This window comes from Narcine bancroftii, chromosome 4 (assembly GCF_036971445.1).
Source record: "Narcine bancroftii isolate sNarBan1 chromosome 4, sNarBan1.hap1, whole genome shotgun sequence".
Lineage (NCBI taxonomy): Eukaryota > Metazoa > Chordata > Chondrichthyes > Torpediniformes > Narcinidae > Narcine > Narcine bancroftii.
In genome coordinates this window covers 195,453,886-195,481,340 of record NC_091472.1, presented here as the reverse complement: position 1 = coordinate 195,481,340, position 27,455 = coordinate 195,453,886, and the positions used below count along the sequence as shown (strand labels likewise).

The window sequence follows — 27,455 nt, the reverse complement described above, 5'->3', positions numbered from 1 at the left end:
ATGTTCTCGCACCAACCCTCTTTTCAATCTTCTTCAGCATGATGCTGAACCAAGCCATGAAAGACCCCAACAATGAAGACGCTGTTTACATCCGGTACCGCACGGATGGCAGTCTCTTCAATCTGAGGCGCCTGCAAGCTCACACCAAGACACAAGAGAAACTTGTCCGTGAACTACTCTTTGCAGATGATGCCGCTTTAGTTGCCCATTCAGAGCCAGCTCTTCAGCGCTTGACGTCCTGCTTTGCGGAAACTGCCAAAATGTTTGGCCTGGAAGTCAGCCTGAAGAAAACTGAGGTCCTCCATCAGCCAGCTCCCCACCATGACTACCAGCCCCCCCACATCTCCATCGGGCACACAAAACTCAAAACGGTCAACCAGTTTACCTATCTCGGCTGCACCATTTCATCAGATGCAAGGATCGACAATGAGATAGACAACAGACTCGCCAAGGCAAATAGCGCCTTTGGAAGACTACACAAAAGAGTCTGGAAAAACAACCAACTGAAAAACCTCACAAAGATAAGCGTATACAGAGCCGTTGTCATACCCACACTCCTGTTCGGCTCCGAATCATGGGTCCTCTACCGGCACCACCTACGGCTCCTAGAACGCTTCCACCAGCGTTGTCTCCGCTCCATCCTCAACATCCATTGGAGCGCTCACACCCCTAACGTCGAGGTACTCGAGATGGCAGAGGTCGACAGCATCGAGTCCACGCTGCTGAAGATCCAGCTGCGCTGAATGGGTCACGTCTCCAGAATGGAGGACCATCGCCTTCCCAAGATCGTATTATATGGCGAGCTCTCCACTGGCCACCGTGACAGAGGTGCACCAAAGAAAAGGTACAAGGACTGCCTAAAGAAATCTCTTGGTGCCTGCCACATTGACCACCGCCAGTGGGCTGATAACGCCTCAAACCGTGCATCTTGGCGCCTCACAGTTTGGCGGGCAGCAGCCTCCTTTGAAGAAGACCGCAGAGCCCACCTCACTGACAAAAGGCAAAGGAGGAAAAACCCAACACCCAACCCCAACCAACCAATTTTCCCTTGCAACCGCTGCAATCGTGTCTGCCTGTCCCGCATCGGACTGGTCAGCCACAAACGAGCCTGCAGCTGACGTGGACTTTTTACCCCCTCCATAAATCTTCGTCCGCGAAGCCAAGCCAAAGAAAAAAAAAAGAAAAAGATAAACAAGGAGGCTTACAATTGCCAAACTTTAAAAATTATTATAGAGCCGCACAATTAAGATACCTATCAGATTTTTATCAAACAAGGGAAAAACCAGACTGAATGAGATTAGAATTAGATAAAATAGGGGAAAAGATACCTGAACACATATTATATAAATGGGATGAAAAATTGGTACAATATAGAACTTCGCCAGTATTACATCATCTCCTCAATATTTGGAAGAAGATTCATGTAGAAAGAAATAAAACAAATTATCAATTACCAAAACTAATATTGACGCAAAATAAGCTACTCCCTTTTACAATAGATAACCTTTCCTTTAGAGAATGGGGAAAAAAAAGGGATTAAAAGAATAGAAAATTGTTTTTCAGGAAGTAGATTCTTATCCTTTGAACAAATGAGAGATAAGTACAATATAACTGGAGATACAGCGCTGGCATATTACCAACTGAGATCCTACTTGAAGGACAAATTAGGAAGCAGTCTGAGGTTACCAGAGGGAAGTAACTTTGAATATGTGATTACAGATACAATGATAATCAAAAGATTTATAACAAATATGTATATTAAACTGCAAGAAAAGGAGAATGAGGAAACAAATGGTAAAACTAAACAAAAATGGGAACAAGATTTAAATATAAAGATAAAAAAGGAAACATGGGAGAAATTATGTTCTGGAACGATGAGAAATACAATAAATACGAGGCTACGTATGATACAATATAATTGGTTACACAGACTATACATTACACCGCAAAAGTTAAATAAATGGGACCCAACAGTATCTGATAGATGTTTTCGATGTAAAAAAGAAATGGGAACAACAATTCATGCAATCTGGACATGTGAGAGAGTAGAAAAATTTTGGGATGATCTCAATCAGATATTAAATAAAATAACAGAAAACAATATACCAAAGAATCCAGAGATCTTTCTCCTAAGTAACATAAAAAAACAAAGAATTTGGAATTGATTTGGAGGATGCACAAAAAAGATTTGTTAAGATAGCCCTAGCCGTAGCAAAAAAATGTATTATGTCAACCTGGAAATTGGAAGATAATTTGAAAATACAACAATGGTATATAGAAATGAATAAATGTATTCCATTAGAAAAAATAACATATAGTTTAAGAAATAATATTGAAATATTCGAACAAATATGGGAGCCTTACATTAAATACAATAGCGAAAACCTACCGGGGACAAACATTACCTAAGTTGATGGAAGGAGAAGGAAAGAAAAGAATGGACTCAGTAGAATTTCTGGTGTATTTTTGTTGAATGACAACATTGTCTGACTGGTTTAATGCAACCTTGATTGTATACCTAAAATGGATGAGGGGGGGGGGGGGGAGAAAAAGTCACTGTATATGTGTGAAAAAGAAAAAGTGTATATCATGGCTAATGTGATTTATGGTGTGAAAAATAAAAAATTAAAAAAAAAAGAGAGAGAATGCCGGTTTGCCATGGAAGAGGTTTGTTGGAATAACAACCGATGGAGCGCCATTAATGACAGGGAGGAAAAATGGACTGATGGCACTTGTTAAAAAAAAACTGGAAGAGGAGAGTGTGGAGGAGGCCATTGCTCTGCACTGCATTATCCATCAGCAGGCTCTTTGCAGCAAATGCCTGAAGTTTGACAATGTGATGTCTGTCGTTGTGAAATGCATCAATCAAATCAGATCCAGGAGCTTAAAGCACAGAAGTTTCCGTGCTTTTTTAGAGGAAATGGAGTCAGATTATGGGGATGTGCTCTACTTCACCGAGGTACATTGGCTCATCAGGGGAAACATATTGAAGAGGTTTTTTTGAGTTGAGAGCGGAAGTGAAAGCCTTCATGGAGAAAGATGGGGTTGCTGTTTCCGTGCTAAGTGATCCCAAATGGCTCATGGACTTAGCTTTTCTTGTTGATATTACACATGAGCTTAATGTACTGAACAAGAAGTTACAAGGCCAGGGGCAACTTGTCAGTACTGCCTATGACAACGTGAGAGCATTCTCTGCGAAACTGATGTTATGGAAAGCCCAGCTTTCTCAGACAAACCTTTGCCATTTCCCAGCATGCAAGGCACTCATGGATTCAGACACACCATTCAGTGGTGAGAAGTATGTGGATGTCATTTTGAAGCTACAGGAGGAATTTGATCACAGATTTGCAGACTTCAAGATGCACAGAGCCACATTTCAAATTTTTGCGGACCCCTTCTCCTTTGATGTGCAAGATGCCCCTCCTGTGCTTCAAATGGAGCTCACTGACCTGCAGTGCAACTCTGAACTCAAAACCAAGTTCAGGGAGGTGAGTGGAAAAGCAGACAAGCTTGGGCAATTTTTGAGAGAATTGCCCCCCAGCTTCCCTGAGCTTTCCTGAATGTTCAAGCAGACCATGTGTCTTTTTGGGAGAACATACTTGTGCGAAAAGCTCTTCTCGACCTTGAACTTCAATAAGTCCAAGTACAGGTCCAGACTTACTGACGAGCATCTTCAAGCCCTACTGAGGGTCTCAACTGCCTCCTCCCTTAAGCCAAATGTGGCTCGGCTATGCGAGAGGAAGCGCTGCCAGATCTCTAGCAGTAAGAAGTAGGCAGAAGAAGACATGTTCATAACAGTTTATGTTCAATGTTCCATTCATGTTCAGAAAGTTAACGGTTAAAGAACTGTTAATACAGACATTTGAATCTGAATAATAATAATTACATTTCTCCAGTCAGCAACTATATGTGGTTTCTTCAGTCTTCTATATCTGCTGTATTATTATTATTTTCATTTTATTTATTTATTACTGATTGATTTTATTTTTTTCTTATGAATTGTTAATTAATTTATTTTTTCATTTTATTTTGTGTTTAAAAAATAAAAATAAAGACATTTGATAACATTGGAATGTTTTTGTAAGAAAACCTGACGCGTCCCAGCCTCACCCAGACTCTACCTCCAGCGGCCCCCGGGTAAATTGAGTTTGAGACCCCTGGTGTAAAGAGACTTTAGAATGTATTGAAGTGCATGAAAAGTCACAATAAGACTGTCTTTGGTTCAATGATCATTCAGGAATCTGATGGTAGTGGAGAAGAATCTATGCTTTTCTTCTGGTTCCTGTACCTTTTTCCCAATTGGTAACAGAGTGAAGAGGCCATGGCTTGGGTGGTGGGAATCGTTGAGGAATGGGGAAAGATGCAGACTGTTACAAGTCCAGAGGACCCCAAAACCCAGGAGCAATAGAAATTCACTGAGACAAATGGTTACTTAAACAAAAGTTGCTTTTAATTTTCTTTAAACATAAAAACAGGATCAAACTTTAACTTATTGCTATCAACCTAACTTAACCCCCTCGTAATTCTAAGCAGACGTGCATGTAATGTGTATATGTTCAGGAAAGTTCTTTGATTCACAGTCCAATCTCACTTCTCACTCCTCCAAGTTCACCAGTATCAGGCAATACTTATACTGTGCACAGAATTTAACATTTATGAATTTTCATCAGGCTCTAGTGAAAAGGTAAATAGTTACCATTCAGGAAGGTTCTTGTTGGTTTCAGAGAGAGATTAATTGCTCATTGGACATACACAAACTGATTTACTTCCATCAGTCACCTCAGTGTCTTGCTGAAGAAACCTGTCCCATCAGGGTTTTCCAAATGATAGCCTTTTCTTCCAGGTCACTACAGAGTTCCTCTTGTTTCCCTTATTTCAGGTGAAATAATCTAGCCAGCCATTTCCTCTTGTAAGGACCACAAGGGGTTTTCAACAGGATGAACTCAGAATTCACATCCTGTCTTCAAAATGGGGTCTTCAACAAGCTGCCAGCTTGTCATCCTCCAGCTTCCAAAAGCCTCTGCAGAACTGAGTTCTCCCTCTCAGAGAAAGCCTTTTTGGCCTTTTCCCCCCCCTCTCTCTCTCTGCTTGCAAAATTACATGACCCCTCTTAAGGCTCCAGACCCAGTCTTTGAAAGATCTTATCAGCACTTGATCCTGGACTTCTCCATTTACACCTGCTCTGAAAATTCTTTAGCAAAGCATTTCCAAAATAGTTGTCTTCACAAAGACACTCGGTGTCTCAATGTCTCACTTTCAGCAAAACTCTTGAATTTTAAATGAGATTTCTTTTGTGAAGTGTTACCATCTGATTGTGAAGTGACCTACACTCTAAACCACCACAATCTATCTCTTTTAAAAACATTTATATATAATATAAAATATAATACAATCCGTCACAAGACACATTGAAATGGGAAGGTACACAGATGTGAACATAGAACATTACAGTACAAGCCCTTCAGCCAAAATGTTGTGTTGATCTATATAAACCTGCTCAATAAAACTAAACCTTCCTGACCTCATGACCCTCTATTTTTCTTTCATCCTGTCTGTCTAAGAATCTTTTAAATGTCTCATTTGTACCAGCAGCCAAGCTTCCTCTGTGTAAAAATAGCTTACCTCTGGCATCTCCCCCTAAATTTTCGTTCTCTCACTTTGTACAGATGTCCTGGTGTTCCCTACTTTTGCTGGTTGTCCACCCTATCTTTGCCTCTCATAATCTTGTCTTCTTTGGCTTGGCTTCGCGGACGAAGATTTATGGAGGGGGTAAAAAGTCCACGTCAGCTGCAGGCTCGTTTGTGGCTGACAAGTCCGATGCGGGACAGGCAGACACGATTGCAGCGGTTGCAAGGGAAAATTGGTTGGTTGGGGTTGGGTGTTGGGTTTTTCCTCCTTTGCCTTTTGTCAGTGAGGTGGGCTCTGCGGTCTTCTTCAAAGGAGGTTGCTGCCCGCCAAACTGTGAGGCGCCAAGATGCACGGTTTGAGGCGTTATCAGCCCACTGGCGGTGGTCAATGTGGCAGGCACCAAGAGATTTCTTTAGGCAGTCCTTGTACCTTTTCTTTGGTGCACCTCTGTCACGGTGGCCAGTGGAGAGCTCGCCATATAACACGATCTTGGGAAGGCGATGGTCCTCCATTCTGGAGACGTGACCCATCCAGCGCAGCTGGATCTTCAGCAGCGTGGACTCGATGCTGTCGACCTCTGCCATCTCGAGTACTTCGACGTTAGGGGTGTAAGCGCTCCAATGGATGTTGAGGATGGAGCGGAGACAACGCTGGTGGAAGCGTTCTAGGAGCCGTAGGTGGTGCCGGTAGAGGACCCATGATTCGGAGCCGAACAGGAGTGTGGGTAGATCTCTATTAAGTCACCTCTCATCCTTTTTGACTCCAAAGAGAAAAGCCCTATTCTGCTAACCTTGCCTCATAAGACACCTTCTCCAATCCGGAAAACATCTGATAAATCTCCTCAACACCCTCTCCATAGCTTCCACATCTTTCCTATAATGAGGTGACCAAAACTGAACACAATATTTCAAGTGTGGTCTAACCAGGGTTTTATAGAGCTGCAACATTATCTCTTGAATCTTGAACTCAATCCCATGACTAATGAAGATTAGCCTTCTTAACTACCTTATTAACCTGTGTGGCAATCTTAGATTTGGATCCCAAGATCCCTCTGTTCTTCCACACTGCCTTTAACCATGCCTTCAGATTTGACCTTTGAAAATATATCACTTCAAACATCCAGGTCCATCAACCATTTCTCTGCCCAATTCTGCATCCTGTCTATGTCCTGTTGTTACTTACAATAACCTTCCACACAATCCACAACCCTTCAACCTTAATGTCATCTAATCAGAGAGTTAAATGTAATGTAATATATTTTAATTTTGGTAGCAAGAATTGGGAAAGGCATTATTAAAGTGAACAATTTTAGATGTGGAGGAACAAAAAAAGAGCTGGCAGAATACACAGATGCATCTTAGAAGGTGGTATAGAAAAGATGAGGCTCTTTTTGCTTAATGTCTCTTACAAATAGGGGCATAGAAAACGAAGTTAAACAGGAAAGTATGCAGATCCTGTGATTGTAGTGTAATAGACAAAAGTGCTGAAGAAACTCAGCAGGTTACAAAGCATCTATTGGAAGCAAAGGGATATAACCAATGTTTTGGGCCTGAGTACTTTATCAAGGTACCTTCGTCATGCTCAAAATGTTGGTTATATCCCTTTGCTTCTTGTAGACCCTGTGTGACCTGCTGAGTTTCTCCAGGACTTTTGTGTATTGCAAAGAATGTGAAATCTCTGGAAAAAAATTCTAAAAGTAAACAGTGGGGATACTGAAGATGATCTTCAAAAGAGCCACAGGGAAGTATTGATAGTAACTGATAAGAGTGACATTTTTAAATATTTGTCAGAGTTTGGTCTAATTGGATGAGCTGAATATTTTGTGTCCATTTTGCAGTGAATATGAAAGCCTCACCGGGAAATGTTTTTTTTCCCCTGTTGATGGGCTTTATTGGTTCTATTGTAGGCCCCTGAATGGATGCTGCTGTGAAGCTGTTGTTCAGAATGAGCCCTTTGTAACATGTTGTGGCAGTGTTGGGGCCCCGAGGATACTCCTTTCTCCCTATGTCACCTGAATCAGGTTTATTGTCATGAAGATGTGTCATAAAATTTGTTGTTTTGCTCCATTACAGGAGCAAAATTGTTATTAATTTAAATTCCTAAAAAAAATTTGTATGTGTTTAAAAAAAAAGAGAGAGAGAGAGAAAAATCTGATGGTGGAAGGGAAGAAGCTGTTTTTGTAATGTTGAGTTTGTAACTTAAGGCTCCTGTACCACCTCCCTGATGGTAGAGTGAGAAAAGGACAAGGTCTGGGTGGTGAGGGGCTTTGATGATGGAAGCATTGTCTCTGTTACTTGGTCAACTGAAGAAGTTTGGTTTTTCGTGGAAATGTAAAAACAATATTGAGTAATTGTATTGATTGAATTTGCTGTTTTGAGGGAATTGGTATCAAAGTGAACGTTTAAAAATTTGGAATCAATATCCGCAAAATGAGGAATCAGTTGCCCAATGATTTCACAAGGCTTGATGATGTTATAATTGTTTTGAAAACTCCTCCAGATTAGGAGTTTTTAAAAATAAATAAGGTAGGGTGAAGTCTTAATTTCCACAATATTAGTTACGCTCCTGCATATTTCATTGAAAAAAATTGAACAAGCTTGTGTTGTATTTTGCAAAATATCCCAAGATTTAGTTTTACACAAATGTACTGGAGAAATTCAGTAAGTAAGAAGTAAATAGTAACCAAAGTTTTGGATCTTTCTCCAGCACATTTGTGTATTGACCCCAGCATTCTTTGTTTAAGATCCATTTTTATTCACTTCCTTTGTGAACAACCTTTGATTGTGATTTTTAAGAAAATATAAATTTGATGTAATGAAGATTGTTTCCCCCCCCCCACCTTTTTCCTTTCCTCTTTGTTCTTCATTGGATCTGATTCCACAGGTGTTGGCATCTTCAAGATATTTGCTGCCATTTATTCAGACTTCCTGAGATTGAAGTTGGATGGCCGATTGTGGCATTTTCACAGTTGTATTCTCTGGCTGTGTGCATTTCCAGCTGCAGTCATTGGATAATGATCAAAAGAAGGGATCTCCAGCGAACTCGGCTTCTAGCGTGAGACTGCTCAGGCTTGTGCAGTTTCCATTCCACTGCCCAAATTAATAGCCACACCAGTGATCCACAGTGGGCTGGTAACCCTGCATGCCAAACTGCATGAGTTTTTCAAGCTTTGTTGGGACCAAGGTAAACTGCCTCAGGATCTTCGTGATGCCACCATCATCACCCTGTACAAAAACAAAGGCGAGAAATCAGACTGCTCAAACTACAGGGGAATCACGTTGCTCTCCATTGCAGGCAAAATCTTTGCTAGGATTCTACTAAATAGAATAATACCTAGTGTCGCCGAGAATATTCTCCCAGAATCACAGTGCGGCTTTCGCGCAAACAGAGGAACCACTGACATGGTCTTTGCCCTCAGACAGCTCCAAGAAAAGTGCAGAGAACAAAACAAAGGACTCTACATCACCTTTGTTGACCTCACCAAAGCCTTCGACACCGTGAGCAGGAAAGGGCTTTGGCAAATACTAGAGCGCATCGGATGTCCCCCAAAGTTCCTCAACATGATTATCCAACTGCACGAAAACCAACAAGGTCGGGTCAGATACAGCAATGAGCTCTCTGAACCCTTCTCCATTAACAATGGCGTGAAGCAAGGCTGTGTTCTCGCGCCAACCCTCTTTTCAATCTTCTTCAGCATGATGCTGAACCAAGCCATGAAAGACCCCAACAATGAAGACGCTGTTTACATCCGGTACCGCACGGATGGCAGTCTCTTCAATCTGAGGCGCCTGCAAGCTCACACCAAGACACAAGAGAAACTTGTCCGTGAACTACTCTTTGCAGATGATGCCGCTTTAGTTGCCCATTCAGAGCCAGCTCTTCAGCGCTTGACGTCCTGCTTTGCGGAAACTGCCAAAGTGTTTGGCCTGGAAGTCAGCCTGAAGAAAACTGAGGTCCTCCATCAGCCAGCTCCCCACCATGACTACCAGCCCCCCCACATCTCCATCGGGCACACAAAACTCAAAACGGTCAACCAGTTTACCTATCTCGGCTGCACCATTTCATCAGATGCAAGGATCGACAATGAGATAGACAACAGACTCGCCAAGGCAAATAGCGCCTTTGGAAGACTACACAAAAGAGTCTGGAAAAACAACCAACTGAAAAACCTCACAAAGATAAGCGTATACAGAGCCGTTGTCATACCCACACTCCTGTTCGGCTCCGAATCATGGGTCATCTACCGGCACCACCTACGGCTCCTAGAACGCTTCCACCAGCGTTGTCTCCACTCCATCCTCAACATCCATTGGAGCGCTTACACCCCTAACGTCGAAGTACTCGAGATGGCAGAGGTCGACAGCATCGAGATAACGCTGCTGAAGATCCAGCTGCGCTGGGTGGGTCACATCTCCAGAATGGAGGACCATCGCCTTCCCAAGATCGTGTTATATGGCGAGCTCTCCACTGGCCACCGTGACAGAGGTGCACCAAAGAAAAGGTACAAGGACTGCCTAAAGAAATCTCTTGGTGCCTGCCACATTGACCACCGCCAGTGGGCTGATAACGCCTCAAACCGTGCATCTTGGCGCCTCACAGTTTGGCGGGCAGCAACCTCCTTTGAAGAAGACCGCAGAGCCCACCTCACGAACAAAAGGCAAAGGAGGAAAAACCCAACACCCAACCCCAACCAACCAATTTTCCCTTGCAACCGCTGCAATCGTGTCTGCCTGTCCCGCATCGGACTTGTCAGCCACAAACGAGCCTGCAGCTGACGTGGACTTTTTACCCCCTCCATAAATCTTCGTCTGCGAAGCCAAGCGAAAGAGAAGACATACATAACATCACACACAACCCTGAGATTCTTTTTCCTGTGGGCCAGACAGAACACCTGCTTATCGGTAGTCCAAAAACCTGTACTCCAGAAAAAATTTGAATACTAATGAGAGAAATGTAAATATGAAAGAAGTGCAAGCAAACTGCAATACAGAAAATAAATATTCAAAAATGAATAACGTGGTAAGTCAGAGTCCTTAAATGAGTCTCTGAGTTTGTTGAGGAGTCTGATGATGGAGGGGTAGCAACTGTACATGAACCTGGTGGGGTGAGTTTTGTGACTCCTCTGCATCTTTTCTGATGGCAGCAGTGAGAACGGAGCATGTCCTGGGTGGTGTGATTTCTTGATGATTGCTACTGCTCTCCGACATCAGTGTTCCCTGTATAGATTTTCTTGATGGTGGAGAGAATTTTGCCTAATATTCTAGGCAGGGTTTTTTTACTCAGAATTATTGCTGTCCCCATACCAGGCAGGGATGCAGCCAGTCAATGAACTTTATAATGTACATCTGTAGAAATATGTACATTGGCACCAATACAGATTTGATTGTTACTAGTTATTTGTCTTTATTATTTTTCAACAGAAAACAATATGTTGATACCAAAACAAAAGTACCATCCGCTTGGCTCCTGCCCATGCAACTTAACTGCAAGAGCTTGTGATATTAGATGCTGCTGTGATGAGGTATTTCCAAACCGTCTCCAATATATTAATTAAGTAGATTTTAAATTGCTTTCTTGTGAAGCATTTCTACATTTGAACAGGAATGAACTGCAGTACGTTTATGACTATCTGAAATGCTTAGGACTGGATTTTTTGGATAACTGAGAAATTGCTTTAAGCAGCCCAGTAACATGAGCAGAATACTTACATCAGCTTTAAAACAGCAGGAAAAGACAATGAAAGGTTTTTCAAACATGAAATAATGTTTAGTTCTTACCAAACGACGTGATCTCTGCTTGCAAAATAAGATAAATGCATAAATTTAAGTAAAGATCATTTTTTCTTCTTAAAATCTTTTTTGATAACTGAGAATTTTGGTTAAGTGGTTTTCGGATAATCAGAAATGTACTGTATAAATGCACAGTTTCTGCATTGAATGGGTTACTATGTGGCTTCTGTTAGGTGTAAATGTCTTTGTATATTGTCATGGATTGAGGACATTTGAAATACTTTTGTGGCCCAGTGACATGCCTTGGCAAAAATAATGGCATTGCTGGAGCAGATGTAAAGGCAGTGCTGCCACTGGTGTTGTCCCAGATGAGTAGGGAAGGAGACGCAGTGCTCTTCACAGGGTCCAACCATCTACAATCCGACACTCCGTGTGATTTCTGCACAAAATGGTGGTTCCTGTGCTGGGCAGTGTACCACGAGAGGTTGCAGACTCTGTGAGAGCAGTGGACCAGCGCAGGGCATCAGAAATGGGGACCACACCCACTGTTGAGAAGAAGCAGCATGGAATATGACCCTACAGGGCAGTGACCCACGCAGGCTGCATGTAGTCAGTGACTTGCAGTCATTGGACTCGTGGAACCGGGATTCATGAGGGTGCTGAGGACATGAAGGACTCCTGAAGGGCCTCAATGCTGAAGGCTTCCTAATTGTGTCGGAGGTTTGGATCTGGAGCTTTTTGCCAATGGATCGAACAGGGGTCTGAGGGCTGGAGGTGAGTCCAAGGACATTCAGTGACTATGAAGGGACTCTCTCGTGCTTCTCTTTCTTGCTTACTGTAAGGGCACTGGGCAATACTAGTGGCGACTCTTTGCCTTATGGCAGGCAGAAGGCAATTTCGTGTAATATTACATTTTCTGTATTATTACATGACAGTAAAGGAATATTGAATCTTCATTTGAAAACCAGAACTTGTGATGGTTCACACTTCACTAATGGTGGAAATATTTAGTTGTACAGAGTACTGATACTGTCTGATCTGCTGGGTGGTTAATCTATTCCTTTGTTCTCTCCCTTGATGTATCCTTTATCCTATTCATCACTTTCTCCAATTTAAAGCTAACACAATTCCTATTTCCCTGTAAGATTGTTTCATTGTCATGTAATACAAAAAAAGTAATGTACATGATATACATCAACTTTTGCCTGCTGTAAGGCAAACAAAGAGTTGCCATGACTCTTGGTGCCTCTAACAATGAGAGAAAGAGAAGCAAAAGAGAGTCCCTTCAGAGTCTCTGAGTCCCTGTGGATTTGCCTTCAGTACTCCAGCAGCTCTATAGCCATACAGACTCCTGTTCAAACCATCAGCAACTGGAGCTCCAGATCCAAACCCCTGGTACAATCAGGAAGCCTTCAGCGCCTGAGGTCCTTTGGGAGCCCTTCTTGCCCTTAGCATCCTCTCGAATCCTGGTTCTGTTAACAGGTTCCTATGAATTGGCCTTCAGCAGCCTGCAGCGTGGTGTGAATCCTTTGACATCTAAGTTGCTTGCAGCCTGTGTGAGTCAGCCAGCAGCATGCAGCTTTGGTGAGTCCTTCAGCTGCTGAGCCCCTTGCTAGTCAGCTGCCACGATCACCTTCACTGTTCCAGGCTTCTCAATGGGGGTGTTCTCTCAGTTTTTAGTGCCAAATGCCGGTCCACTGCTCACCTGGAGTTTGCATCCCCTTGTGGTTCTCTGTCTAGCACAGGAAACTACTATTTTAAGCACCAATCTCTGTGGTTACAGGATTTTGTATATAAATAAAAATCTGGCTCCTCTAATAGGCCTTTTAAAGCCTGTACAGTGCTGATGGCATCAGGACCGGGCAATAGGATCTGTGGAGTAGCACTATGACACTGGTGGCTGCTCTCAGATTCAGATTTATTGTCAGAGAACGCACAAGACATCACATACAACCCTAAGATTTTTTTTTCCCCTGCAGATGAGGCATAATTACCACTTATTGGAAGTGCAAAAAACTGTATTTAATGTACACATGTAAACGAATAAACAAATGTAAACAAATTGACTGTGGAATTCAGAGAGAAAAAAATCAATAAAGTGCAAAAGTAAGAGTCCTTAAATGAGTTTGTTGATTGAGTTTGATGGTCGAGGTGGTGTGAGTTTTGTGGCACCTATACCTCTTTCCTGATGGAAGCGGGGGTATGGCTCTTTGACAATAGCTGCTGGTCTCTGACGGCAACGTTCCCTGTAGATATTCTCGATGGTGGGGAAGGTTTTGCCTGTTATGTCCTGGGCTGTGTCCACTATCTTTTGCAGGGCTTTACACTCTGGTATTGGAGTCCTCATACCAGACTGCAATGCTGTAGATCGACACACTTTCCACCACACATCTGTAGAAATTTGCCATTGTCACACCAAACCTCCATAAACTGAGGAAGAAGAGGTGCTAACATGCTTTCTTCACCATGTCATTGGTGTGTTGGGTCCAGGAAGGATCCTCTGAGATAGTGACTCCCAGGAATTTAAATTTGCTCACCCTCTCCACCTCTGATCCCCCAATGATCACTGGATCAAACACATTTGGTTTTTGTGATAGTACAGATTCTATCATCAATGTGTATATGTACAGATTGTAGTGTAGGATGACTGTGATTGGCTGAGAGTGTAGCCACGCCTACTGGCAGGTCTTAAAGGATTGCTCCTAGCCAGACCACGTCATTCTGGACTGGTCAGCCTACATGTGATATGCTCCAGTTTTTTAGTTAATAAAAGTCTTGGTTTGGATCAACAAGTCTTTGGTTCTTTCGAAGCGCTCTACAGTTTTCCCTTCCTGTAGTCAACAATCAGCTCCTTAGTTTTGGTGACATTGAATGTGAGGCTATTGTTGGTCCACCATTCAGCCAAGTTTTCAATCTCCCTCCTGTATGGCGATTCGTCACCCCTTTTTATACATTTCACTACCGTTAGCGAATTTGTAGATGGTGTTTTTGTCGTACTGAGTTAGACAGTCAAAGATATGTAACAAGTAGAGTAGAGGTATAAAAACGCTGCCCTGTGGTTTTTCCGGTACTGATGGAGATTGTGAAAGAGAAGTTCTTGCAATCCTGTGGTCTGGAGGTGAGGAAATCTAAGATCGAATTACACAGTGGAATGTTGAGTCCCAGGTCTTGGAGTTTGCTGATCCATTTTGAGGGGAAGATGGTGTTGAATGCCAAATTCTTGTCAATAAAGAGTATCCTCATATATGCATCTTTGCTATCCAGGTGTTCCAGGGCTTTGTGTAGAGCCAGCGAGATGGCATCCGCTGTAGACCTATTGCTGTGAGAGGTCAATTGGGACGGATCCATCTCACCACTCAGGCAGGAGCTGATGTCCCTCAACACCAGCCTTTCAAAATACTTCATTGTTTTTTTAAAAATTTTTTATTTTTCACACTATGAACTATGTTGACCAAAATACACATAAACATTTCCCTCTTGAATATACACAGTGTCATTTTCTCCCCTTTTCCCCCCTCCTACCCTCCCTCCTTCACCCCCTCTTCCCACCCACTCAACGTTCAATATATATGATACATTAAACCCATTAAACAATGTCATCACACAGTGAAAATAAACAAGAAAATTGTGTCATCTACTTTTACACACTGGGTCAGTTTCATTTCATCTTCTTCTCATTCTGTCATTTTAGGTGGTGGAAGTCTGTGGTAGGACTTCTATGTTGTGTTCCATGTACGGTTCCCAAATTTGTTCAAATACTGTGATGTTATTTCTTAAATTATATGTTATTTTTTCCAATGGAATACACTTATTCATTTCTATGTACCATTGCTGTATTCTCAGGCTCTCTTCTGATTTTCAGGTTGACATAATACATTTTTTTGCTACAGCTAAGGCTATCATAATAAATCTTTTTATGCTCCATCCAAATCGAGTCCAAGTTCTTTTCCTGTTTCCTTCTTACAGCAAAAACATCTGTCTGATACTGTTGGGTCCCATTTATTTAACTTTTGGGGTGTGATATATAACCTGTGTAACCAATTATATTGTATCATGCGTAACCTCGTGTTTATTGTATTGCTCATAGTTCCGGAGCTTTTCCCATGTTTCATTCTTTATCTTTATGTTTAGATCTTGTTCCCACTTTTGTTTGGGTTTACAGCTTATTTCCTTGTTCTCTTTCTCTTGCTCTTGCAGTTTGATGTACATGTTTGTTATAAATCTTTTAATTATCATTGTGTCTGTAATCACATATTCAAAGCTGCTTCCTTCTGGTAACCTCAGCCTGCTTCCCAATTTGTCCTTCAAGTAGGTTTTCAGTTGGTGGTATGCAAACATTGTATCATGAGTTATACCATATTTGCATTTGTTCAAAATACTTCATTGTTGATGTGAGTGCCACTGGTCAATAATCAGTAAGGCGGGTTACCACACTCTTCTTGGGCACCAGTACAATTGACCCTTGTTTGAGTGAGATGTTCATCAGCACAAATTTTTAATACTCCTGGGTCTGCACCAGTTGCAATGCTGACGATACAGCAGCTCTGACAGCGCCACCATTTTTATTTACATATGAAAGGCTCTTTCACCAGGTACGATACCTGTTTCTCTTTCTGCAGATGTTTCCTGTCCTCCTGAGTATTTTCAGCATATTCTGGTTTTATTTAAAATTTCCAGCAGCCATAGTTTTTAAAAAATCTTAATGTGACTTGTCTGTCATGACTGCTCTTGATCTGAAATATGCACTTGTTATTTTTTTTTGTTTCCAGGAATGCACACCTGACATGATCCAGCTATTTCAATACCACTGCTTCACAGGAGTGTTTGGTGGAAATGTGTCCCAGCCCTTTGACCAGCTATGTTCTGTACAGAGTGTGGTGAGAGCTCCTGACTGGTTCCCATTCCTCTGTGTGCAGTCTTCTCTCGATAACTCGCCATATTTGGGGCTTTTCTTTGAAGGTGATACTCTGTAAGTTTATACCATTTTAAATGACTGGCAACAGAGCCTATAATTGGTAACATTATTGCTTATTGATTATTTCTAATCTTCACGTAACCTCCATCTCCAATCTAACCATTTCAATTGCCAGTTATCTGACCATTGTAGCTATCAAATGTATTATTAATTTGTTAAACAAATAGTAATTTGCATTTTTCTCTGCGAGTGCTAACAGGCCTGTATATTTTTTTAAAATCACAATTCAAATTGTATTCCTCAAGACCATATATCGGAGCAGAAGTTGGGCCATTGTCTGGTCTTCTATTTCATCCTGAGCTGATCTATTTTCCCACTCAGCCCCACTCCCCTGGCTTCTCCCCAAAATGAATCAGAATTTATTGTCATGAACAAACCTCAAAAGTTGTTGTTTTGTGGCAGCATCACAGTGCGGACATTCATATAAACTACCTTACAGCCATAAATAAGAATAGTGCATGAAAAGTCAAAGTAAGGGAGTGTCTTTAGTTCATTGATCATTCAGGAATCTGATGGCAGCGAGGAAGCAGCTGTCCTTGTGCCACTGAGTGCTCGTCTTTAGGCTCCTGTACCTTTATCCTGATGGTAGAAGAGTAAAGGGGGTATGGCCTGTGTGGGGAGGGTCCTTGAGGATAGAAGCTGCTTTATTTTGAATATTTTATTTTAATTTTCATAGACTCAACAAAAAACATTCTGGAGATCTTTTTTTAAACATTCATGTGACATACAGAGTCTGTATTTATCCCCCCACCCCCCCCCCAAACCTCGTACAACTGAAAGTTCCATCAATTAAATAACCTCCATAGCAAAATGAAAAACAACCCATATTTCCCCCCCACCCCGCCCACCTTTTCCCGCTCCCAGTTTATCTTTATCCTCCCCGGGCACCAAGCTATTGATGCCAATCCCCCTGCCATTTTGAGACGTGCCTAATGCACCCATCTATCACTTGTATCTCCCTCCCTTTCCTTGAGCTCCCCATATTCATTCTTAATTCTAATATACATTCATCTTTAAAAATTAACATTATGGGAAAAAAAAACACATATTCCCACTCGTGTTCCTCATAATTACAATATTTACAGTCCATCTTTCCCCTGATTCCCTCTTTCCACCTTATTTACGTTTAATCCTTAAGTGGTGGCAGGGTTCTTACAAAGTCCATTGCCTCTCTTGGATCCTTTAAAAAAAATTTTCTTTCCCCTCCCACCCTTACTATCTTCAGTGTTGCCGGGTGAAAGAGGGTAAACTTGATTCCTTTTAGTTTAAGGCTCTTTTTAACTGGGCCAAATTCCCTCCTACGTTTCAATAACGCTGTGCTTATGTCCGGGTAGAATAAAACCTTCTCCCCCTCATATTCCACCAGACCCCACCCCCTAGCCTTCACATCCACCACTGCCACCCATTAAAATCCTCTCTCTAACCTGGTAGCGAAGGAGTCTTACCAGGATAGAGCGTAGCTGTTGGTTTCACTCCTGGCAGGGGGTGTGAGAGACCGGTGGGCCCATTTTATTCTTAGATTATTTCAAATTTGTTCCCTTCCCAGTGTATCTGGGATTCACTTTTTCAGGAACTCCACCATGTCTCTCCCTTCTTTAGAGGATGGAGGTAGTTTTCTTAAGATAGTGCCTCTTGTAGATGTCCACGATGGAATGAAGTCTGGTGCCTATGATGTCACTGGCTGAGTTAAAAATCTTTTGGATTTTTTTCTTGTCCTGACCGTTAGCACCTCTGTACCAGACAGAGATGCTACTAGCTGAAATGATCTCCATGGTACACTTGTAGAGGTTTTTGGAGTCTTTGGTGACATACTGAATCTCCTCAAACTTCTCTCAAAATATAACCATTGGGCGAGCATTTTTCATGATTATATCGACATTGAGATTAATAGATGGCATAATGAGATGAAATATTGTTTAATAATGAAAAAAATTACATATGTTTCACATGATAATTATAATTTTTTTATTAATAAGTGGCTGTTATACTCAGAATATTTACATTTCAATTTATATTGATTAGATTTTAATATGTATATTTACTTTCTTTTTCAATCTTTTTATTATTATTATAATTTATAAACACATACAGTTCAAAGAGATATAAAAAATACATAATAAGTAATGAATTAATACAGAGATATTAAACAATAATATTACAGAATAAAAATATATCATAAAAAAAAATTTAGATCAGTTTAGGGTGTGAACTATCTTTAAAAAAAAAGATATAATTAATAACAATATATGAAAAAAGAGAAAAAAAGAACCCCAAAAAAGAAAAAAAACCAAATCTGAATTAAAAAAAACTTAAAAAAAAAAACCTACAGATATAGCTAAACCACGCCGATCACTCATCTTACAGCCCAATTATCATACATAATCATAGAAAGAAAACAGAGCCAGATCAACTCACCACAAATGAAAATATTGAATAAATGGTCACCAGGTTAACTCAAACTTAGAAGGGGATTCATAGACAAAGTTTCTAATTTTCTCTAAATTTAAACATAGTATAGTTTGGGTAAACCATTGGAAAACAGTGGGAGGATTAACCTCTTTCCAATTCAATAGTATAGATCTTCTAGCCATTAGTGTAAGAAAAGCAATCATACGATCCGCAGGAAGAGATAAATAAGTCAAATCTATCATAGGTAATCCAAAAATTGCAGTAATGGGATGTGGTTGTAAATCAATATTCAAAACAGTAGATATAATGGAAAAAATTTCATGTCATTTGAACAATTATCCATGAAATATGATTTACCTCGATCTCATTTCTTTCGATATTTGCAGATTAGGAGTTTCTTAGTTTCGGCTTTACCCTCTTTTCCCAATCGGGAGACTACGACTGTTTTAGAGGATATACTATATTCAAAATTCCCTCCAAAAGGTGTGATATCTAAATTATATAATATAATTACAAAAATAAATTCTGGGACTTTTGAAAAGTTTAAAAATGATTGGGAAAGAGAACTCAACCTTCATATTTCCAATGAAAATTGGAATAAAATTCTGCGACTGGTAAACTCTTCTTCTCTATGTGCAAAACATTCACTAATACAGTTTAAAGTTGTTCATAGAGCTCATATGTCTAAAGATAAACTCCATCGCTTTTATTCTCATATCGATCCTATATGTGATAAATGTCAATTGGAAATAGCTTCCCTTACACATATGTTTTGGTCCTGTCCCTCTTTACAGAATTATTGGAAGGAAATTTTTTCCATTATAATATGTATATTTAACTTTTTTAAATATTCTTTTTTCTTTTTTTATGGCTCTCCTTAGGAGAGTTGGCTGAAGGGGGGGGGGGGGGGTTCTTTTATTTTTTTTCTACATATAAAAAAAACATTCATGTTTAATTGCTGAATATGTCATATTATTTGTTTTTTGAATGAATAAATAAAGTTTTTAAAAAAAGACATTGAGACTCAGGACAGATCCTCAGATGTTGATACCCAGGAATTTGAAGTTCTTGACCCTCTCCACTACTGTGCCCTCGATGAGGACTGGATTGTGTTCCCCTGACTTCCTCCTGAAGTCCACAATCATCTCCTTGGTTTTGCTAATGTTGAGTGCAAGATTATTGGTGTGACACCACTCAACGAGCTGATCTAGCTCCCTCCTGTATGATTTCTCATTGCTGTTTGTGATTCTGCCGATAACTATGGAGTATTTGGCAAATTTGTAGATAGAATTGGAACTGTACCTGACCACGCAGTCATGGGTGTATAGTGAATAGAGGAGTGGGCAAAGCCCGCATCCTTCACCTGTGCTTGTGTGATAGAAGTGAGGAGATGTTTCTAATTTGCACTGACTGTGGTCTTCTGATAAAGTCAAGGATCTAGTTGCAGAGGGTGGTGCAGAGGCCCAGGTGTTGAAGGCTGAGCTGTATTCTATGAAGGGCAGCCGTACATACGAGTTGCTGTCCTCAAGGTAATCCAGAGTTGAGTGAAGAACCAACAATATTGTGCTTGCTGTGGAGCAGTTGTGACAATAGACGAATTGCAGTGGGTCCAGACCTTTGCTTAGGTAAGTGTTAATTCTGGCCATGACCAACCTCTCAAAGCATTTAATTACTGTAGATGTTAGTGCTACTGGGTGATAGTTGTTGAGGCTGTTGACACTACTCTTCTTGGACAACAGGATGATTGATGCCCTTTTGAAGCAAGTGGGAACCTGTGACTGCAGCAACAAGAGGTTGAAAATATCCATTACAAATTTTCAATACCCTGCCAGGTTGCTGTCAGAGGCTGATGCCTTGTGAAGGTTAATCCTCTTGAATGATGTTTTGACGTCGCCCTCAGAGCCAGATATCACAGGGTCCTCAGTCTTTGCAGGGATTCTAGTAGGTATGGTCGGATTCTCCTTCTCAAAGCGGGCATAGAAGGTGTTCAGTTAATTGGGTAATGAAGCATCACATCCATCTATGGTGTTTGCCCATGCTTTGTTGGCTGTAATCGTCTGCACTCCCTGCCAAAGCTGGTGTGTATCTGTCTCTAGCTTCCTCTGGAATTGTCACTTTGCTTCTGAGATAGCCTTCTGCTGGTCGTACCTAGACTTCTTGCAGAGGTCTGGATCCCTGGCATTAAACGCCCTTGATCTCGTCCCCAGCAGGTTGTAAATCCTCTGATTCATCCAAGGCTTCTGGTTGGGCACACTTGGTATGTCATGATGAAGTCGGCGACACATGTTGTACATATTCATTCAAGTCTAAGGATGAGTTCTTGAATGTGGTCCAGTCCTGCTGACACTCCTCCACTTCCTTGACCATACTTTTGCTGTCTTCCCTACCAGTGCTGTGGTCCTCAGTCACTGCTTGTACACTGGTAGAAGTGGAGCCAGATAATCAGATTTGCCGAAGTGCAGTCGTGGTATGGCTTGGTAAGCGTTCTTTGTGGTGGTGTAACAGTAGTCGAGTGTGTTGGCTCCCCTGATATCACATGTGATGCGTTAGTGGTAGTTCGTTAGAGTCTTCTTCTTTAGGCTGGCCTGATTGAAGTCCTCTACAGTGATCAGTAAGGTATCAGGATGTGCTGCCTCATGGCTGCTAATCACAGTGCTCAGTCCTCCTAGTACTTGCCTAACGTTAGCCTGGGGCAGAATGTACACTGCGACCATGATGATGGCGAACTCCCTCAGCTGGTAGAATGGGCAACACTTGATTGCCAGATGTTCCAGATTGGGTGAGCAGGACTGAGACATAACCCATCAAGTTTGTGCACCACAATAAATTGACGATGACAGGAGCTTATGATTAAGGCTGACCATACAACTCAGGACCATATTCCTGCTTTCTCTCGATCTCATTAGTCAATAGGTCCACATCCAACTCCCATAGAAGACTACAGCACAGAAACAGGCCCTTCAGCCCATCTAGCCTGTGCGCAGCTATTGACGACTGACCTGCACCCAGAGCACAGCCCTTCATACCCCTCTCATCCATATTCTTGTCAAATTTTCTTAAATGTTAAAATTGAGCCCACCTTCACCACTTCAGCTGAGAGCTTGTTCCATGCTCTCTGTGTGAAGATCCTCCTAATGTTCTCATTAAACATTTCAAGTTCAAGTTTATTATTATTTTCCATTTGTATAAGTACAACTGGACAAAACTGCATTATTCGGTCCTTGGTGTAAAAACATGTAAACGCATATGTAGACCTAGCACACTCATTTACAAGTGATTTATATGCAGTACGTAAATAAAAATAAATAACTATTGTTAAATAGTGGAGTCTTGGAGGGTTTGTATGAGCAGGCCTCAGTGCCCAAGGGAAGAAGCTGTTTCTCATCTCAGTGGTTCTGGCTCTGATATTTCTGTATCTCAATCCTGATGGTAGGAGCTGGAAGATGCTGTAAGCAGGGTGGTAGAGGTCATTTACAATTTTGTGAGCCCTCTTCAGACAATGATCCTGGTGGATCATGTCGATGGGGGGTTGGGGTGGAGGGAGACCAGAGTGATCCTCTCTTTCGCTCTTATGGTTCTGTGGATAGATCTCCAATTCAATGCTCGACAGCAAACATACCACACTGTGATGCAGCCAGCCAGGAGACTCAATAGAGCTCCTGTAGAAACTTGACAGGATGGTGGCCGGTTGTCTTGCCCACCTCAGGAAGTCCAGTCACTGTTATGCCTTCTTGACAAGTGAGGAGATGCTGTGTGTCCAGGATACACCATGACTTAAAGCGAGCTTCAAGGAACTTGATGCTCTCTGCTCTCTCCACAACTGATCTATGAATGTGTAGTGGAGAGTGGTCATCCCTGGTCCTCATGAAGTATTTCACCTTTCACCCTTAACTCGTGTCCTATAGTTCTCATCTCACCTAACCTCAGTTAAAAAAGCCTGCTTGCATTTACTCTAAATCCCTCATAATTTTATTTACCTCTATTAAATCTCCCTTCATTCTTCTATGCTCCAAGGAATAAAGTTCTCACCTGCTTATCCTTTCCCTGTTAACTCATTTCCTCAAGTCTCAGCAACATCCTTGTAAATATTTAGACTCAGCAACCATAAAGCAATGGTAATGTATATTGAAACCAAGGTTGTGCACCCCTAAAGCTGGTGCTTCGTCTGATAGTGGGTGCAGGGACCAAGTAGACATTAATTTTTACATTTCCATGGTATGGTGTGATCCCCCTGAGTGTTCTGCTGGCCTTATCAGAAGGGAGCTACTAGTCAATAGATCTGCTGTTACATTATGGCAAGACTGGATTTGGATGGAGGACTCCCTCCCAGAAGGCCATTAGTCATCAAGTCATACAGCGTGGAAACCAACATTTAGGCTAACTTGCCCATGCCAACTAAAATGTCCCAACCATACTTCTCCTTCCTGCCCATGTTTAGTCCATATCTCTCTCAATCTGTCCTATCTATGTATCTGTCCAAATATTTTTTAAACGTTGCAATAGTAGCTGCCTCCACTATCTCCTCCAGCAGCCTTTTTTATGCCACCTCTATGTTTAATCTCTCCTGATTTGCCTTAAACCTATGACCTCTGGTTACTGATTCCCCTACTTTTGGCAAAAGATTCCTGCATTCACCAGATCTATTCTCACATGATTTTGTATATCTTGATGAGATCAACCCTCATTTTCCTGAACTCTAAGGAGTAAAGCCTTCATCCGCTCAACCTTTCCCTCTAGCTTAGGCCCACAAGTCTTGTCAACATTCTCATAATTCTTCTATGCAGCTTCTCTCAGCATCTTTCCTGCAGCACTAGACACAAAACTAGACACAGTACTCCGATTGGGACTGCAACATCATCTGATATAACTGCAACACGACCTCCTGACCTCCATACTCAATACTCTGATTGATGAAGGCCAATACAGTGCTAGCCATATTGACCACCCTATCTCCCTGTGATACCACTTTCAATGTACTTTGTACTTGCACTCCTAGATCTAGACCTGTTTTTTTTATATACTTGTTTCATGGTTAGAATTCCAGATTTAATTAATAAACTGAATTTAAGATCCCCAACTGCCAGGGTGATATATTCCCTTTTGAATTTAACAAACTGACCTCAACAACTTTGTGGCAGGGAACTCCACAAGTTCACAACTCTTTGACTGAAAATGTTTCTCCTCATCTCGGTGTAAAAGGCTTACACTTTGTTATTAGACTATGAACCTTTTATTAATTTTAATCTGTTTACTTTAATACCATGAATCTGATCCTTAACAAGTTAGTGTACTGTGTACTTAATGACTTTAAAGCCTTGCCATTGCTGTATAGTACAGTTTACAGCAAACAATTCCATGTTACATCTGTAAATAGAACTTGTCTCGACCTGAAAATAAGATAACAGTGTATCAGACAAAGCACCAGAACTTTTGAGTTCCTTCATGAAGATCTTGATTGGCCGAAATACTTTCCTGGAATGTGCTGATGAAAATACACAAGATAATTGAGTGTAAATAAATTCTAATTTTGAAACTTTAATCGAGGGAACTGATGTCAGGAAAAGCTAATGGGAAATTTGAAAGATGCACATTTCCCTAAAAGTGTGTCATTTGGAAATTTTTCTCATCCCGTCCTTTAGTAATGTCCTAAGAGGTCACTTTAAAGAAAATATTAAAAAACAAAAATTTTGCTTCCTGAACACTTTTAGGTGCATTTTATGGATTTTGGGATGCTGTTCACGAAAATCAGCTTAAATGTTTCCTATCACATATGGCTTCTTAGAACCTATGCTTCATGTGTACATGCTTTAAATGTAGAAAACCACGAAGTTCAACATGTCATTGAAAATTCATTTTTTTGCATTCACATTTGGATGTCTTCCCTGCTGATCCTGGAGCAGTTATTGATAAACATGGTGAAAGTTTTCACCAGGACATTGAGACCATGGCAACTGGAATCCATCAATGCTGGCTGACGATTGTTGGATACTGACATGAGAGGCATCAGATGCTAAATACAAAAGAAAATCAGTGCAATGTGACGGAATATAGATATGTTTTTGGGAGATAAATTAGGGCAGGCCTTTTTAGTGTAGGTCACATACAAACACTTTAAAACCGAACTTATTTAAAATACTGGAGCTCTGCTCATGGTAGACATGTTGGGGCCAACAGTCTTTGCAAAAGCTTTGGAGAGGGCCCAAGAGACTTCAGTAATGGATTGTTTACAAAAAGGCAGCAGATGAAAGAACTTGTCAGAGCCACATTCTGTCTAGAGTGGAACTTGCTGTTCTAAGAGGGTCATGTGGTTTTGCAAGCAGAGAGAGTAAAACAAGTTTTCTCTCTGTGAGAGATTTAAACAAGTTTTCTCTCTGTGAGAGAGAGAGAAAAACAGAGATCAGTTCTGCAGTTTTACAATCAGCAGCAGCAACTGGAACTGGAACAGGATAAGCTGGCAAGCTTGTGGAAAACCCCACTTGGAAGACAGATTGTGAGTGCTTAGTTCAGCTGATCAAAGCCCTCGTGGTTCATGCAAGAGTAGAGGACTGGCTGTCTAATGTTTCACTTGGAATAAGAGAAACAAAAAGGCACTCTGGGGTGACCTGAAAGAAAGAGGTTATCATCTGGAGAACCCTGAGGGGGCAAGATTTGTCAGGAAGACACTGAAGTGGCTGATGGAACTAAATCAGTTGTGGGTGTCCTGGAACAACAAATCTCTCTCTGAAAACCGACAAGAACCTTCCTGAGTGGTAACCATTTACCTTTTGAGCACCAAAGCCTAGTGAACTTTATACATGGTAAATTCTGTGCACAGTATAAGAATTGCCTGCAACCAGTGAACATGGAGGAATGAGAAGTGACAAGATGGTGTAGAGTCTAGACGTGTAATCTCGACCTCTCGCCAGACTTTTAAGAGCCTGTTTTTAACTCTTTGTTTTCAGGTTTAAATTTTTTAAAACTTAGTTTAAAGTATCAAGGAATTGTTATGGCTATTAATGGTAAAAAGATTAAACCTCAAGTACAGAAGAAACTACATTTTCGGAGTGTTGAAGATTTAGGGCCTAAAACAGCCTGCTGCAACTTCAGGTTTGCTTTCTTTCAAGCCTAAACCACAGAGATTGCCTGTGGGAGCTGAAAAAAATGACTACCACTCACCAGGAGAAGGACATCGCTAGAATTACCTGTTCTCAGAAGGAAGGTGCGTGTGCCCCCGATGTGGATCCCGATTCTAGCAGCCTGCCAACTTTAACGGAGGGGGCACGCAAGAAGACGACTCCATTGCTTGAACCCCAGGAAATACTCCAATCTGAATATTTTGATCTTTGTGAGTTTTTGAAACAACAATGGGCTGTGGGGGGAGAACAGCGTCGGCCCACTGAGGAAGTCGGGGTGCCGTCGCTGGGAGTTCAGACCTGTAGTAAAACTGTTAAACTGCCTGTTGTTTAGATGCAGCAGGAGCTGCAGTTACCTGGTTCTGCCACTACGCAAGAGAAAGCAGGGCTGAGCTTTTCTGAATGACAATGTAAACAGCTAAGCCTTATCATTCAGCCTATGCTGAATGAAATGTCTCAAAGGCTCAGTTTGGAACTGGATACAGTTAAAATATGTGTGGAAGCATCTTGTGAAGATTTTAAACAATTTCAGGCGGATTTTTTGAAATCTCAACAACAAGTGGCTTCTAATACAGAAAAAATGTTGGAGGTGGAAAAATCTATTAAAGAATTGCGAGAACGTGAGAGGGAGTTAGAGAGGAAAGTAGATTATTTGGAGAATCAAAGTAGAAGGAATAATGTGAAGATTGTTGGTTTGCCAGAACGTATGGAAGAACAAGATCCTCTTCGTTTTTTTACCGAATGGATTCCACAAATACTGGGGCAGGAATATTTGTCTGGAGGTCTGGTATTGGAAAGAGCTCATAGAGCCTTAAGAAGACGACCTCTGTCTGGTCAACCACCGAGTCCCGTGATAATTCGATGTTTGAATTATTTGGACAGAGAAACGATACTTCGTTTAGCAGTGCAAAACGCGAGACAACGACAAGCCCCGTTAATGATTCAGGATAGTAGAGTTTTTTTCTATCCTGATTTGAGTCAAGAGGTTATTCAGTGTCGGCGTCAATTTAATCCAGTTAAAGAAGTTTTGTGGCATAAAGGTTATAAGTCTACTTTTCGCTATCCGGCAGTGTTGAAGGTGTTTTGTGGAGACTTGCATTCTCAGTTTTTTGAGAATGAGCGTGAAGCAATGATTTTTGCTGATTCGTTGCCAGATGTAAGAGGACAAAGACGTAGCCCACCATTGTCTCCTAAAGAAAAATCTGGTTGTTCTGGAAATGGAAGAAACGGCAGAAATGGGAGAAATGATAATGGAAAGAGTCCGTTTCCTTGAAATGGGGTCGCCGAGTCTGGAATTTCTTGGATGAATAGAAGAACTTTTTTATTTTTACTTTCTTTTTATGTCATTATGATATCTTGTTGTTATTCTTTGTTTGGCTGGGGAGGGAGAAATTTGCTCTATGTTCTACTAGTCATCAGCCACTGGTGGGTGATCCACACCCAAGTTTTGTTTAGGGATTACGACCTTTTGGTAGTTTTTTTTTGGGGGGGGGGGTTTACTTTTTCCTTTTATCTTTTTTTTTGATTTTCATTGTATTTAGACTTTAATTTGTGGTTTCTTTTTCTCCTATTGGAGACCCTATTTACGTTGATCTGAGTCTT

General features: G+C 41.2%; 1 protein-coding gene across 2 annotated transcripts in view; it reads left to right on the top strand.

The window, feature by feature from the left end:
• The window catches only part of tctn2 (tectonic family member 2), a 97,048-nt gene that overhangs the window by 21,824 nt on the left and 47,769 nt on the right, over positions 1–27,455 (top strand). For both annotated transcript variants that reach the window (XR_011356313.1, XM_069933483.1), the window contains exons 5-6: positions 11,049–11,149; positions 16,127–16,326. Coding sequence is in view for 1 of the 2 variants with exons in the window: in XM_069933483.1 (XP_069789584.1) it covers positions 11,049–11,149; positions 16,127–16,326 (301 nt within the window). In the remaining variant the exon portion in view is untranslated. The remainder of the gene's footprint in view (positions 1–11,048; positions 11,150–16,126; positions 16,327–27,455) is intronic.